Source organism: Amblyomma americanum, chromosome 8, assembly GCF_052857255.1.
Source record: "Amblyomma americanum isolate KBUSLIRL-KWMA chromosome 8, ASM5285725v1, whole genome shotgun sequence".
Lineage (NCBI taxonomy): Eukaryota > Metazoa > Arthropoda > Arachnida > Ixodida > Ixodidae > Amblyomma > Amblyomma americanum.
Window position 1 is genome coordinate 102,232,854 of NC_135504.1, and position 16,127 is coordinate 102,248,980.

Sequence of the window (16,127 nt, forward strand, 5' to 3'; positions counted from 1 at the left end):
TCCAGGTTTCTGTACCGTAGGTGAGTATAGCAGTAGGATACAGTATATATACCTTTCTCTTGAGGGATATTTGTAAAATGCCACTCATGAACGGAGAGAACCTGCCATATGCGCTCCTCCAGTCTTATCCTTCTAGTTATTTCGCTCTCTTGATTCGGATCTGCTGTCACTATACCTGCCCTAAGTAGATGTAATCCCTTACCACTTTCAGCACCTCGCTACCAATTGTAAACTGCTGTTTTCTTCCGAGACTGTTGAACATTGTTTTGTTTTTCTGCATGTTAATTTTTAAATCCATCGTTCTGCGCTGCCTTTCTAACTCATTGATCATACTTTGCAGTTCAGCTCTTAAGTGACTTAACAAGGCAATGTCATCAGCAAATCACAGATTACTAAGGTATTTCTCTGTTAACTCTTATCCCACAATCTTACAATGTTCCACAGATGCCTCACAAATGAAAGTGATGTCCAAGGAAGCTGGACTTGCACCTGCTTTTACGCCCTACTGCAGAGCCAAAGGACAGGATGTTCACAGCCAAGTGGTGTTGGTGGTGGTGAAAATCCTTTATTGAATGAAAGAGTTGAGGCTCTTTAAAGAGCCCCGCAATGGGTGGAGTCGTTATTCCGGGACACCATTGGTCGAAGTCGCCACCTTATCCCTCTTGAACAAAGCCTTTTGGGCCTGAAGGTCCGAACAGCCAAGCAGGGCCGCCTCCCATTCCTCTCTGGTAGGGTTGGGGTGGGGGGAGAGAGCTGAGTTGCGCTGGCAAGCCCAGACCATGTGGTAGGTGTCAGCCACCTCCCCACAGTGTTTGCACCTGCCAGTGAACGCGGGAACGAAGTTAAAGCATGCTGTACGTAATGGCGCCAGGACCAGCAGCAGTCTTTGGACGACAAGCGCAGTTTTAACGTCCCTGATTTTCAATAGAAAATGCGATAGCATTTGGAAACTGGTCTACCCGCAAATGTTGGAAGCAAGTCCACCCCAATGAATTCTGGTGGGTTAGCGAGAATTATGATTAAGAGTTGAATAGTGAGCATTAGTGGGTGGATTCATGTGCAAGAGAGGGCTGGGTCTGTATAGTCCCGAATACCAATTCAAAGAAAGGTACCCGAACATTCTACTCCTCGGATTTTCAAACGAAACTCTTGACCAATCAGGGAATTTCGTTACGAAGACATTGTGTCTTCTTTACAAGACGATAACCGAAACGCTATCACATTAAAAAAGTGTGGCTCAACTGGCCTTAGCATGTTTAGACACTGTTTAGCTTTGGTTCATCCTAACTTTTTCAACACTTCAGCGAGAGCAAATCATGTCATCCATCACGTGCCACAAGTGCAAGAGCCAGCGTCCAGAGCGTCGATCGGCGCAGCGGCGGACGTGACTGCCAAGCGCAAGAGCGAATCACGTGACACATCACATGCCACAACTGGCGAGGAGGAGCGGCCGAGCAGCAGCCAGCGCAGCGGCGGAAGTGTCGGCCAAGTGCGCAGCTATGGTGACGAAGATCGAAGCACCTGCCACGCGGCGATTTGGCACATGCGACGTGCTTCATGTTAGAGGTCAAATCCAAGAGCCAGATGACCTTCAGGATCGGCATGGAAGGAGTAGAGCTTTCGCTCTAAAACAGGCTTGGCTGATGGGGCCATACAATGGAGACCATGTTCAGTGATGCCACGAACGCAAAAAAAACAAGTGATTTATCTTACTTTACATACGTCTGTTCTGATACACTCATTAGGAACAGCTGTTTCTGGGCCAGATCCACCATTTATTCCACAGTGACGAGGTGCTCCCGTGAGGGGCGTTGTGGGTGCACCGAATGCACACAGCAGCTGTCTCTGATCGGTCTTGCCAATGCCCTCCTGGTCTCGCCATCACGCAGCCGTCACGGCCATACTTCGTCACTTCAAGATGGAGTGCTTCTCGGTCCAACGGCGCGCCGTGGACTTGTACAGGGCAGGGTCTTGCTTGAAGACTAGCGCCGCTTTGGGGTCGATAGGGTGGTCCATGTCCGGGGCCCGCAGGAGGGAGCAGGTGGAAAGCATCACGTCCGATATGGACACTGCCGGGGACCACTGCGACGTGAGGACGCTCAGGCAAACAGGGGCTCCGCCAACGAAGTTTGGATGGTAGATCTTGGTGACGAGCTTCAGCTGCGAATCAGAAGAACAGCAGTGGTGCCTCTTGGCTATATTAATCTAACTTCACATGTCATTTCGAGGTTGTGGTTCAAGGGTGCACAGTGCAAGAGGCTACGGCGGTGCTTGCATAGTTGGCCCAAAGAGAGTTCCAGGCACGAGACCGCAGTTCCGGTTAGGTTTGAGTACTGTGCCATCGTCTGCAGTGGTCGCCGTCTTTCGACAATTGAGCATTAGAGCAAAAGCGACGACAAAAACTTTCTTCAAGCCCCCTCTTCCCCCCCCCCCTCATTCAGCGCAATGGTGTGAGCGCGCTTGGCAAGGCATTCCCAGTTCGTTACTGGGACAACGGCATTGGCCGTCGTGCCCTCTGATTAATTTTTTTAAGGAGCAGTTCTTTCTGGAGGTAGGATCTGCGTAATAGTTATTGATGATATATCCAGAAGTATATAAATAGTTACAGTGCGAACTAAGTTTATTTTGATGTATCCCTTGTACGTTTCGCTGCACAAATTAGGGAGTGAGGTGTGAAGTCTGAAGCAGCAAGCGGCTACCGCGGTACCTTGCAGAAGCGAGGCGTCTTTGTGTGGTGCGGCTTTGTGAGCTTTGTGAGCTCAGATGGTAGAGCGAGTGTCCCGGTAAATTGGTCGCCCCGGGTTCGAACCCTGGACAGGGAGGAAATTTTCTTCATCTACGCAGCTTCTGTGGAAGCTGCATGTCTTTCCTTTGTAGCCGCATGGCTGCTGCGCTTGTTTGGGTACTGGGTAATTAATCCTTTGTTACGAATCTACTCAACCTTGACGGTTTCTCCTAATCATCGAACCAAGAAGTAGAGGAACGCGCAGAACTCCTTTGGACATAGGCTTAGCAGCTTACACGTCACACTCTGGGAAGCGTCCCCCTCAAAGCGGTGCTCGTAGTACACTGCATATCATCTTTCCTTTGTAGCCGCATGGCTGCTGCGCTTGTTTGGGTACTCTTGAGTAATTACTCCTTTATTGCCCAATCTAATCAACCTTGACGGTTTCTCCTAATCATCGAACCAAGAAGTAGAGGAACGCGCAGAACTCCTTTCGGCATAGGCTTACCAGCTTACACGTCACACTCTCGGAAGCGTCCCCGTCAAAGCGGTGCTCGTAGTATACTGCATATCACCTTTCCTTTGTAGCCGCATGGCTGCTGCGCTTGTTTGGGTACTCTTGAGTAATTACTCCTTTATTGCCCAATCTAATCAACCTTGACGGTTTCTCCTAATCATCGAACCAAGAAGTAGAGGAACGCGCAGAGCTCCTTTGGACTTGGGCTTAGCAGTTTACCCGTCACACTCTCGGAAGCGTCCCCCTCAAAGCGGTGCTCGTATAGTACACTACCTTGGGCGCTTTGAAGGGGTAGTCGTCGGGGAAGCGGATCTCGAGCTCGAAGGCTCCTCCCTCGTACGGCGTGTCCGCTGGCCCCAGCAGGGTGGCAGTCCACCGGAACGGGTTGCTCACGCACACGGGCCCCGCCGACCAGTTGGCCAGCGGCCGAAAGCGCAGCTCCTCGAGGCCGCGGGCGATGCGCGCCAGCGCCACGGGTGACCCGGGCTTCGGCGGAGACCCCGCTTGGTCGCCGAATAACTGGCTGACCTGGCAAGCCGTTCCCCCCAACCCGGCAGCCATCCCTCGTCGGAACTGACCTTCGTCTTCCTCAACCTATACCCGCCGCGGTGGCTCAGTGGTTAGGGCGCTCGGCTACTGATCTGGAGTTCACGGGCTCGAACGCGACCACGGCGGCTGCGTTTTTATGAAGGAAAAACGCTAAGGCGCCCGTGTGCTGTGAGATGCGGAAGTACATTTTTTGATTTCGTTAATATTCTTTTGACTGTATGGCCTCTATGCAGGCGGACGTGAAGTTAACGGCGTCAAAGATAATTTTATGCGTGACGTTCATGTTATGCTGCTAGCATACTGTTCGCTGGTCAACGAGGGATTGACCCCGCAGAGAACGGCCAATGGAGTCCAGCGGAACCCGGAACCCATTCCGCCGCGTCGTTGAATCGAGCAGCAGTGGCATGAATGGTGCAGGTTGAAGTCGCGCAAGTGTTCAGCACGCACAACGCTTTATGCTCGTAGTTAGGCAAAAAGGTGCTCGTTACAGGAAGGTTCTCGTTAAAAAGGTGCTCGATAGTTAAGCAAGAAGATTTGGCCCTGTGCGACAGAGTTCAAAGTGCAGGCCGCAGTACCGCCCATCATACTCACTGCCCGTTATCCTGCAGCATGGGTAGCACCGTTCATGACGCTGCAGTTCAGGACGAACAAGCCGACTACGACGGCAACCGGCGACAGCTTCCTGCGAAGACAGCGCGTACGAATATGGCCGCGTGTATCGTAAGAGAATTACGGAGGCTCTTAAGACTATGTAGGTGGTTTCAATGCGTGGTAATGTTTTTCTAAATTTTTGTTTCCTGTTTATTGTTTGCTCTATAATTTGTTTACTATTCTTTCTCTTGCTTTTTAATGACACGCCTATATAGTAGCATACAGTCGTAAGGCAAGGCATATAGGCTAGCTTTACATATGCGTTCGGAAAGGAGCAATGGGGGTTTTTTGGCCCATAGGTTGCATGCTCGACTCCGCAATTCGAAAGTCCTGGTTTAAGTTCACCGCGCCTCTTAAAGAAATTATTTTTACACCACGGTGACGTCATGCGAGATTTTTCGTTACAACACTTGCGCTCAACAGCACCCTGTTTCGTTTCCGATAAGCTGTATCATGCTTTCCCAATAAAACGGGCGCCGAACACTTTCCCGACGGCCGAGCTAGAACCCTGCATTGCATGCTACTAAACATACTTTTGATCCCTAGCTCTCGTTTTCCCTCTCCACCAAACACTGAGCAGGAACTGTTGTGTCCGTTCTGGGAAGATAGGTGCACTACAATTGTCAAGAGGAAGGCACTCGGCAGCTGCAGCGGCAGAGCCGACATGCGCCGCGAGAGGGCAGCACCAACTGTTTTGGGCCCGGAGCCGTCCCTGCTTGCTCTACCCGGCCTTCGCAACCGACCATCTCTTCCAAAATAAAGCCGGTTTAATATTTGCAGAGGTGCGGGGTATCCGGTGAATTTTAATTTAACTTTTAATTTTGTTCTTTTTTTATACTGAGACGAACTTTATACTTCTTTAAATTGCTCATTTAGCGCGTACGAAGCACGTACGGAGACTGACACAAACTTCACGGACCCTTCTCCATTTCCTCCGACATTGCAAATGACGTCTGCATAAACAACTTTAGTATAAATGTCTCGCCGTCTACCGATGACCAACTGCCAAGAGAAATGAGGCCTGATCAGGATAATTAGGCCTTCAGAGCGGGAGCACTCAGGAGGTGAACCCGTTCCTACTTAGTCACTGGATGCTGCTCAGAGCGAGTACTCCTGCTAAGCCTTTGTGCTCTTGTAGAGAGCGGCACCTGTGCTGCTTAGTTAGCGGACCTTGGACGTCGTGAAAAAAATATTAAGGGTACACTTAAGTTCCTCTTTAAGGGCATGACACGATAGCGTGACGCGTTAACGCCCATATATCCAGAATTGCTCCTTGTCTGCTTTGCATTCATAGATCGCCAGGTGTCCTCATAGTATGATTGGCGCATTGGTTTTGCGATTAAAAGATGCGCCACTGCCCCGCGATGGCAGGCGGCTGTTCCCAAGAAAACCCAGACTTGGACAGCAATCTTGATCCGGCATATGAGCGCAGGAAGGCAACCCTTCAAGAACAGCCATTGGTGGAGTTGGTGAGACTCAGGTTGCTCTTCCCCAGCAACGCCTCCCGACCAATCATTCTTTTAACGGGCGCCTGCCATGATGGACAGTTTGATAATAATCAATCAATGACATTCAATATACCCGCACAACTCCCGCCGGCAGGCTTGCATTTTTTTTTGCTATGGACGGTCTTGCCACCATCAAAGGCGTTCACCATTGGTTGTCTATGGCAGTCTTAACTGCTCGACGTGAGATGAAAAATTTTAAGACAAAGATTTTGGTACACTTATGAAGAATGGGCCGTTAGCTTCAATATTTTTATAACTGTGCCTTAAACTTCTCTAATCTTTAAATTTTTTTGTCCAAGAATGTTGGACATGATAGACTGTCTACAAACAATGTAACCATGCATACCTTTTGAAAGATGCATTTGCATCCTACCACATAGGTGATAAAATTGTCATATACAGCATAGAGTCTGAACTGATGGCTCTGAAATCAGCATATAAACCTCACCACAACTTCTGGCGAAATTAAAAAAAATACAAGCAAGAAACGTAAAACAAAACAAACGACCCAACAAATAAACCCAGACAGACAAAAAACTTCGTTTCTGAAAGTGAGTTTTAAAAGACTTGACACAAAGGAGACACAAGGGAATGTATTGCTCAGCTAAAAATGGTAGAACGGCCATGTATGCAGGATTTCCAGACGTTTACCGTGGGCTATTTTCCTTTGACCGGCATGCGGTGCCGGAGCATGGTATTCTTCACACCAGGCTGTTTTGGAAAACACCTCCCCGCACCACTGTCTCTGCCGCCGATGCCATCCACGTGAGACCCGAGACCGAAACACGCAATGACATGGCACGTGATGCACGATGCCTCTGCCGGTTGCCTCCATGACAACGAAGAAGCTGTGTCCTCTTGTGCGGCGTCTATAACAGAAGTACAGTAAGAAATAGGTTCAGAAGTTTCGTTATACGTACTTGCTGTCCACGCAAACGCAAAAAAAAAAACAAAAATGCGAAGACATCAGTACTGATTTCGCCATAACCACCTTCGGTTTTGTGATTGGTGCAAGGGAATTCATCGCGCTGTTGGATTTCAACGAGGACGCCTCCTTTCTGTGACGACTCAGTGAACAACGAAAGTTCGCTACGCGTGCTCAGAAAAAGACCCGTCAGAGAACAGAGCTTCGAAATACGGTGAAGTTGGAATGGGTGAAGAGTATACTCACAAGCTATAGCAAGAAGATATCAATTAGTTAACACCAACTTTGAACTCTGTATGGCACCGATTTTTTTGGGGAGTGCTGAACCCCATGTAGTTAGAACACCGGAATGCCTGATATAACGCTTAGGTCGTTACCGACGAACAGATGTGCTACCCTTGTGCTTTGTGTGTGCTCCCGGAGCTAAATTTCGAACCGGGAGGTACTTTGCGTTTTTTGGGTAGTGAAGGGGTCTGAAAATCTCGATCACCTGGGGTTCTTTACGTGCACTGACATCGCACAGTACACGGGCCTCTAGAATTTTGCCTCCATCTACATTCGACCGCCACGGCCAAGATCGAACCCGCGTCTTTAGTGTCAGCAGCCGAGTGCCATAACCACTGAGCCACAGCGGCGATTGCCACAATTATTATACACCTTTAGTGTGCCGTGTACCTTGTTACCCTTACCGGTACCGGAGTACCGGGTGCCCGCGCGCAGCCAATCCGCATGCGCAGATCACCTTGACGATGCCAGATGGCGCGTGGTACACGGATGCTAAGCGCGCGCCTGCAGTGTCGGGACCAATCAGTGTGTGCTCTCCGGTGGTGGGCGGGCTCGTGTTTCTCCGGTAACGGTAAGACGGTACACGGTACGCTGGCGCACCGTCGGTATAACCACCAACAAACATGTCTGGCACTGTAAGGACTGCTAAAGTAACTAAAAAAAGGCCACCGTGATAACAATCGAGCAACAAATGAACAACTGTAGATGTTGGAAAAAAGGGCTACTGATCGTGCGAACGAGGGGTAGCACTGAGAAGTGAACTTTCTCCTGTTCAGCGCTCGTGCTCATGTACAAAGGCGCGCCTGCGCAACGCCTCCCCGGTGCGCTGTCTCCGCCTCCAATCTCTACCCATGTGAAACCAGAGATCGAAACAAACCGCGGCGTCACACATGATGCCTGATGCTGCAAGTGCCATGACTTTCTTTTACAGCGCCGTAGGACCGATAAGTTATAATTTATTTCTGTCTAAAGTGAACAACGACCGACCGAAAAGGTATAATTTGTCGCTATGTTTTCTCTTAAGCTGGTGGATGTTGGGGATGGGGCTCCAACCTCATCGCAGGCCACCAGTATTGGGGATTAGATCTCTCAGAATGGAGGATCCCCACTTTTGATTCTCATGTTTGTAAAAATGTAAACGAACCCTACTGTACAGTTTCCCTCCTTGACGGAGTCCGACAACGTCCATCGGAGCCGGGGCCTGCGGTGCTGAACGAGTCGGCCTACTCAAGGGCCCCTCCGTCTCCAACTCTGGTGGCACCGGTGGCGTTGTCGCGCAATCCCCAACACTGCTGGCCTAAGATGGGAATTGAGCCCCATATCAAACATGCTACAGGAAACCGAATTACAAATGCGCAGATAAAGAGAAAGGACTACAGAACTTGAAGACACGCTAAGGCAACAAAAAGAACGATGCAATTTGGATCCTGCGGATTCTCTGCAAAGAAGCTAATAAAAAATTCAGCGTGCCTGGCCTATGCTGTGAAATGACTGGGAGAGTTTCCAACACCTATATCTAAAGGTTATTGAAGCTGACAGGCAGGTCGGTTTCGCCTTCGTTCTGAAGGGACATTCCGTTGAGAAGGAATAACTTCATATTTACGGCTGTGGAAGAGGCCTAGGCGGACAAGAGAGCTTTGGCGCTTCTGGACAAAGTGGCCCATCAAAACCAAAGCGGCAAGTTCTGCCGTCGAAGGCAGAGGAGTTGAATGAATTTTTTCTGTGTGTGCCCAAAACCGACAAATCGCTGGTCTTGTCCAATTCTGTCATGTTATGTCTTTACTGGCGCTTTCAAAATTCAGTGCATTGTCTTAAATGAAAACCTGAGTGGGGTTTACGCTGGTGTGTGGAAGTAAAAGACCCATACCTGGTAGCTGGTGCCTCCCAAGTCCTCTCTCTGGTTTCTTCGCCCTCCTGAAATAAAGATCAAGGTGTCCGCTGGAGAATCTACCAAGCGACAACAACGCTCAGGCAGTATTATGAACCGAACGCCACCACAGAAAAAAAAAATGTTTTGATTGTGTGCTGCGCTTAGCCGTGGGAATAAATGTTATAAACCAAAAATGTACGTTGCCACTCAATCAAGTGCAGGAAAAATACTTGAGTTCTTTCTCCCATTCTTACCCACCGCCACTCCTGGAAATTAAACGAAATAAATTTTGTAGAAAACCATTGTGTTATTTCTACCGCGCATACTGGCAAATCTAAAATTCACGGTGGAACGAAAGTCCTATATAGTGACCATCGCGACATTTTCGCGGCGGAAATGCGCTAAAATTTTCTTACCTGGCGTTCACGCTTGAAGTGTGCATACTAAAAGTAGTTACCTGTACCATCTCAGTTTCAGGTAGGTCATGATAACTAATTTTTTTAACCACATACTTTAAAATTCGTGCTGCCAGAAAAAAAATTCGCCTGAGTGCACATTCGGCAAAAAAAAATTAAGTGCCCAAGCTATATACCGTGTACTGTTAGGTCTGCATAGTATTCAAGGTTCTATTCTTTGCAGATCGATACAGCAGCTTCACTAGGAGAGTCAGCTGCACTCCGCTAACAGGCACTCAAGAATCTACAGATGAAAAGCTAAATGCACTACACAAGTCCGGCATGCCAGTAGTTTTGTTTCTCCAACTAACTCAAGAAAAAGGTTAGTTCTATGATCTTAAATGTCACGATTTGAAGGCAGCAAAATTTACGAAGGCTTGCTCGATGATTTCCTGGAGCTGAGGTTTCAATAAATTCTAGTATTGCGGCACTTAGCGAAATAATCTGACAACGTTAACATGCCACTAGAGCCAGGACAGGTAACCTACAGCAATTATAGCTGTGGAGAGCTGTGTCATGGTTGCCAGACTCATAGGGAAAGACAACTGCGCAAAAACATTTCAGTAACGTGCTCGTATTCGACAGCCGTGGGCGGGATCGAACCCTTTCGTGCGGTTCAGCAGGCGAGCGCCATAACCACTGAGCCACCGCAGTCATGTGACCTTGTGACGCCATCACAACCTGTCCGCCGTGACAGGTAGAACCGAGCAAGCAGATTGAGAGGTCACGTGACCTTCTGGCACCGTAAAAGTGCCCACGGTGGATGGTGGCTACCTGGTATAAAATCTGATGAGCCCCACAATTTGGAAGCTGACCCACCTTCCCCCCCCCCCCACTCCACCAGGAAAATTCCAAACGGCCCCCAATACTACGCCCACTCTACAAAATGAACTAAGCTTATGATGAATCAGGGTTAGTTGAGGGAGTACGGTTGATTAATGGATCCGATTACTTTAATTCTACAGGATAATCAAATGGAAGGAACTTAAACACTCTAGAAGGGGCTGCCTCATGCATATCGTATAAGGGCAATGGAAGCTTTTCCGACTGTAGCTTTTCTGCGAAAATCGCAACAACATTAGGCTAGAGGCCATGTAAGGAAACCGAAATGCTTTTGCATTTTCTTCTGCAAGAATTAGGTACAGAAGGGTCCTAAATTTTTCCCCTTTTTTATGAAGACCCAAAGTTTGATTAATTTTTTACTTGCTACTCTATACAATTTTTTGTTGAGGCACATCAGTACACTTACGACACCTTCTGCTTGTTATTCTCCTTTTGTTAATTACCGCAGGAAGTCAACATGCTCCTGTAAAACACCATCGCTTTTATGTTGGTCATCCACAACTGAACATCGATGCTATGGAGGTTGTGCTATGAACGTTTTCGCCAAGTTGTGAGGTGAATAAAACAATTTCAGTGTCAAACCACTGCAGCTCATGCACTCATTGTAAGCAACGATCACTCACCAGCCGACAGTAGTGGGAGGGACGCTGGGTGGACAGGTTTCCTGGGCGGGCATCCACACGCGACGCAGGTATCTCACACGAGGAAGCGGGCTTCGGCTTCGTCTCACCTGCACAGGGTAAATCCCACCTGAGGATTTCTCACTAAATAGAAAATAAGCAGTAACGCTAAGACTGCTATGTTAAATGTTTTCTAAGGATCAAACAGCCCTTGATTCTCTGGTGCTTAAAAAGAAACTCCGGAGATTTTTTATTTGCACGCAATGGCTGATTAATGTTGCTGAGGTCTTTCTCAGTAGAGTAAAGGAAAGAATTCATGATTAGTTTATACTTTTACTCATAAATTTGGTCTATTTTTACCCAACCTTAGGGCTTACGTCTTTAAAACTGCTTTACATCAGTGAAATCTTTAAACGGGAACAGAAACTCCCACGTGAAATGCGGAAGGCAGCTTTGTGTGACGTCGGCCGCGGCGCCATTTTTGGGAAGCGAGGAACATGTTCGAGATTCCCGCGCTGTGCGAAAAGCCAGTGGGCGACAGAACAGCACGTATACAAAGAACGACCTTGAGTTCACGGTTCCTGCTCGATGTACTCCGACAACGACGGCTGCTTGACCAACGTTAGTATAAATGGATCGCCGTCAAGCGATGATCCATCATCTAGAGAAAAGAGGTCTCATCAGGATTATCAGGTGATCTGAGCGGGAGCACTCAGAGGTGAACCTGTTCCTACTTAGAGTCACTGGATGCTGCTTAGAGTGACTATTCCTGCTCAGCATTTGAATTCATGTGGAGTGACACCTGTGCTGCTGAACGGACGCTGGACGTCGTGACCGCTTTAAGGGTATGACACGACAGCACAAAGAGTTAATGCCTATAGATCCAGAATTGTTCATTGTCTGCTTTGCATTCATAGATCACTGAGCATTCTCAAACTAGTGTAGCGGTTAAAATATGCCTCACTGCCCAAGCAGCTGGCTGTGCCAAGCAAGGCCACCGGTGGAGCTTCTGAGAGCCAGGTTTCGCTTCCCCAGCAATGTCTCTTCAAGTATCATTCGTTGAACTGGCGCATGCCACGGTGGGCAGTTGGCTCACAATGAAGTGGGCAAGTTCTGATGGCGTCAAATGGTTACGTGACATACTGACAGGCGCCTCAGTCCATTTGCGTGCTTGTGCTCCGATGTTTCAAACGGTCGCCGATGCCCAAGCCAGACAATTTTTTTCTGACCTGGGGATAGTAGCAGTCAGATTAAAAGTAATTCTACGGATCGGTTGCGTGCGGCTTTTCAGGCAGCGGTTATCACTGGCGCTAGATTCGCAGCACGGACTCAGTGCTTGAATGTCAAATTGAGTTTTAATTGAAACTAAAGGCGGAGACCAGTTTGCACAAATAAATTACTCGCCCTAAACATAAATTACTACTTCCGGTGACAGTTTACATAATAAAAACAACAAAAACAAATCGAAGTCTATAAACAATGTAATCACACACAAATTTCCTGGACAAAATCATTTTTGAACGAGAAAGAGTTTAGGAACGCAATTTTTTCATAAATTGTAAGACCTCACTATAACAATCAATATACCCGCAAATCTTCCGTCGGCAATCTTGCGTTTTTTTTTTGCTATTGTCGTACTTGCCATGTCAAAGGCGTTTCCAATTGGTTGTCTACGGCAGTCTTAACTGTTCGATGAAAGATGGCAAATCTTTAAGAGAGATTTTGGCTCACGTTCAAAGAACAGACCATTAGCTTCAATACATTGATAACAGCGCCTTACACTTTTGTAATACTCAAAATTTTTTCCAAAAATATTGTGCACAATAGACTTTCTATAGTCTGAAGGATAAACGTTCTACAAACAACGGAACCATAATGCTTTCGAAAGAGGCATCTGCTTCCAATGGCATAGGTGATAAAATTGTCATATACAGCATCGAGTCCACACTGACGACTCTTAAATCAGCATGTAATGCTCATCAATACTGCTGAAGGAAGCAAACGAAAAAACAAGCAATACAAAAACATGAAAACAAAAAAATTGGCAGTGGCTTATTCTTGGCTAACCCTGGAATTCAGCGAAAAGCAAGCACGCTTGCTCAGCGTCTGAGGCTTGTCCATGGCAGCTCCACTCAAAGGTCACCCAATGTGAAAGGTCAGAGGCCAACTTAAGGCCATGGGTCAAGAGTACGACACCATAAGTGTACCACATATGGTCATACACGGCTATCCTTGGTTGGGCTGAAGTTCTTTCAAGGTCGTTGTGCTGTTTTCCCGAAGACTGCTTTCCTAGCGTAGTGAAGTTTTTCGCTTAAAAACAAAACAAATGACCTACAACTAGATACAAACTAGACACGAGAGAGTGTATTTATCAATTAGAAATTGCAGAATGCGGCTTATGTATGTGGGAGTTCCAGACGCTTACCATGGGCTCTTTTCCTCGGTCCGATATTCACTGCCAAAGCATGTAAACCCGGAGATATTATTTGCACTGGGCTGCTTCGGAAAACGCCTCCTTGCAGCGCTGTTTCTGTCGCCGATGTCATACAAGCGAGATCCGAGACCGAAACATGCGGCGACATGACACATGATGCGCGATGCGTCTGCCGGTTGTCTCCATGACAACGAAGAAGCTGCGTCCTCTTGTGCGGCGTCTATAAGAGATGTACAGTAAAAAATAGGTACAAAAGTTTCGTGATGGGAAGTTACTGTCCACGCATGTGCAAAGAATAAAAAAAAAACTCATGGCCTTCAGCACTGATTTCCCCTTAACCACATTCGGTTTTGTGATCGGTGCAAGCGAGTTCATCGCGCCATTAGATTTCAACGAGGACGCCACATTTCTCTGACGACTCAGTGAGCGACGAAAGTCCGCTACGAACGCATACAAAAATAGACCAGTTAGCGAACAAAGCTTTGTAATACGGTGAAGTGGCAATGGGCGGAGAGTACACTTACAAACCAGGAACAAGAAATGGATGAGTTACCTGTTTAGACTGTGCGTAGGTTAACACCAACTTTGAACTCAGTAGGGCACCAATAGTTTTTTTTCTTCTCTTTTTTGCATCAACCCCGTGTACACAGAAAGTGTGGAACACCATGTAGTTAGAAAACCAGAATCCCTGATATAACGCTTAGATCTGTGCCGAGAAACAGATGTGCTACACTTGTGCTTAATGACACCGGAGGTAAATGCCACCGGAGCTAAATTTTGAACCGGGAGGCGTTTTTTGTTTCTTGGAACCGGTTGTTTACTTTAGGTTAGTTTCTGGGGGTTTAACATTCCAAAGCTACACAGGCTGTGAGGGACGCCGTAGTGAAGGGGTCAGAAAATTTCTAACACGTGGGATTATTTAAAGTGCACTGACATAGCACAGTACACGGACCTCTACCATTTCGTCTCCATCAAAATCCGACCGCCGCGGCCGGGATCGAACCCGCGTCTTTCGGGTCAGCAGCCGAGCACCATAACCACTGAGCCACCGAAGCGATTTCGACAGTTAATAGACACCTTTAGTATGCCGTGTACCGTGTTACTGCTACCGGTACCAGAGGATCGGGTGTAAGCGTGCGAATCCGCATGCGCAAATCACCTTGACGGTGCCAGATGGCGCCTGGTACATGGATGCTAAGTGCGCGCCTGCAATATCGGGAGCAATCAGAGCGTGCTCTCCGGCGGGGGGCGGGCTCGTGCTTCTCCGGTAACGGTAAGACTGCACACGGTACGCTGGCGCACCATCGGTATAATCACCAACAAACATGTCCGGCACTATAAGGACTGGCTAAGTAACTAAATGGCTGCTGATCGTGTGAACGGGGTAACACTGAGAGGTGAACCTCTACCTGTTCAACGCTCGTGCTCAGGTACAAACGGGCCCCTCTGCGCGCAACTTAGAGGACGCTGAACGTTGCTGAAGCACTCAAACGTCCTATATACTGCTAGCACTGCAGATGGTCCAACCTCATCCGTTGTGTACTGCTGCTACAAGTGCCACGACCTTTTCTGAGCGGGCTGTAAGACGCATTAGTTATAATTACTTGCTATCTTGAGTAAACAACAATCCAGACAAAAGGTATATTTTGTCGCTGTTTTCTCTTAGGCTAGTGGCATAGCATACCGAATTTTCAATGAATAGATAAAGACATAGGATGACAGAACATGAGGACACGCCAAGGCAACAAAAAGAACGACACATTTTGAATCTTGCGGATTCTCTGCAAAGCAACTAATAAAAAGTGACAGTGCCTAGCCCATGTTTTTAAAGGTCTCGTAGAGTTTCGAAGAACTGGATTTAAAGGTTATTCCAGCTGACAGGCAGCAGGGCAGGTTCGCCGTCGTTCCGAAGGAACTCTTTGGTGAGAAGAAAGAACTTCATATCTACGGCTGTGGAACAAGCCTGGTTGGACAAAGCAGCTTTGGCGCTTCTGGACAAAGTGGGCCTTCAAAACCAAAGCGGCAAGTTCTGTCTGCGAAGGTAGGGGAGTTGAATAAAACTCTTTCTGTGGCCAAAAACGACAAATCACCAGTCTTGTCCAATTCTGTCATGCTATGTCTTTACCGGCGCTTTCAAAATTCGGTGCATTGTCTAATCAAAAATTGAGTGGTGTTTTCGCTGGTTTGTGGAAGTAAAAGACCCGTACCTGGTAGCTGGTGCCTCCCAAGTCCTCTCTCTAGTTTCTTCGCCCTCCTGAAATAAAAATCAACGTGTCTGCAGGAGAATCTACCAAGCGAAAACAACGCTCAGGCAGTATTATGAACCCAACGTCACCACAAAAAAATTTTTGTTTTTTGATTGTCTGCTATGCTTAGCCGTGGGAATAAATGTTTTAAACCAAAGATGGACGTTGGCACTCAATCAAGTGCAGGAAAAATGCTTGAGTTTTTTTTCCCATTCTTACCCTCCGGCATTCCAGGAAATTAAACGAAATAAATTTCATATAAAACCATTGTATTATTCCTACCACGCATACCGGAAAATCTAAAAATCACGGCGGAACGACAGTTCTATATAGTGACGATCACAACGTTTTTACCGCGGAAATGCGCTAAAATTGCATTAACTGGCATTTCACATTTGAAGTGTGCATACTAAATGTAGTTACCTGTACCATCTTAATTTCAGGTAGGCCATGATAACTAAATTTTTCAAGGACATACTTAAAAATTCGTGCTGCCAGA

General features: G+C 47.4%; 2 protein-coding genes across 2 annotated transcripts; both read right to left on the bottom strand.

Annotated features, from left to right (window-relative positions):
• Window positions 1–1,754: 1,754 nt before the first annotated feature.
• Window positions 1,755–3,819, bottom strand: LOC144100598 (uncharacterized). Its single transcript, XM_077633491.1, has 2 exons — window positions 3,516–3,819; window positions 1,755–2,160 (listed from the first exon to the last, which is right to left on the bottom strand). The coding sequence occupies exons 1-2, from the start codon at window positions 3,801–3,803 to the stop codon at window positions 1,909–1,911; spliced, it is 540 nt and encodes a 179-aa protein (XP_077489617.1). The 5' UTR covers window positions 3,804–3,819; the 3' UTR covers window positions 1,755–1,908.
• Window positions 3,820–8,335: 4,516 nt separating this feature from the next.
• Window positions 8,336–15,637, bottom strand: LOC144100600 (uncharacterized). Its single transcript, XM_077633492.1, has 5 exons — window positions 15,590–15,637; window positions 13,374–13,602; window positions 10,952–11,058; window positions 9,028–9,074; window positions 8,336–8,457 (listed from the first exon to the last, which is right to left on the bottom strand). Exons 2-5 carry the CDS (start codon window positions 13,374–13,376, stop codon window positions 8,384–8,386), a joined length of 231 nt encoding a protein of 76 aa, XP_077489618.1. The 5' UTR covers window positions 13,377–13,602; window positions 15,590–15,637; the 3' UTR covers window positions 8,336–8,383.
• Between the last annotated feature and the right edge of the window lie 490 nt (window positions 15,638–16,127).

Excerpts from the sequence above, each read along its gene's own strand:
- LOC144100598 (XM_077633491.1), bottom strand. The coding sequence starts at position 3,803 with ATGGCTGCCGGGTTGGGGGGAACGGCTTGCCAGGTCAGCCAGTTATTC. Across the intron at positions 2,161-3,515 it reads ACCCCTTCAAAGCGCCCAAG|CTGAAGCTCGTCACCAAGAT; the intron begins GTAGTGTACTAT and ends TCTGATTCGCAG.
- LOC144100600 (XM_077633492.1), bottom strand. Across the intron at positions 9,075-10,951 it reads CCTCCCACTACTGTCGGCTG|GAGGGCGAAGAAACCAGAGA; the intron begins GTGAGTGATCGT and ends TCTTTATTTCAG. Across the intron at positions 8,458-9,027 it reads TGGGAGGCACCAGCTACCAG|GCCAGCAGTGTTGGGGATTG; the intron begins GTATGGGTCTTT and ends TTCCCATCTTAG.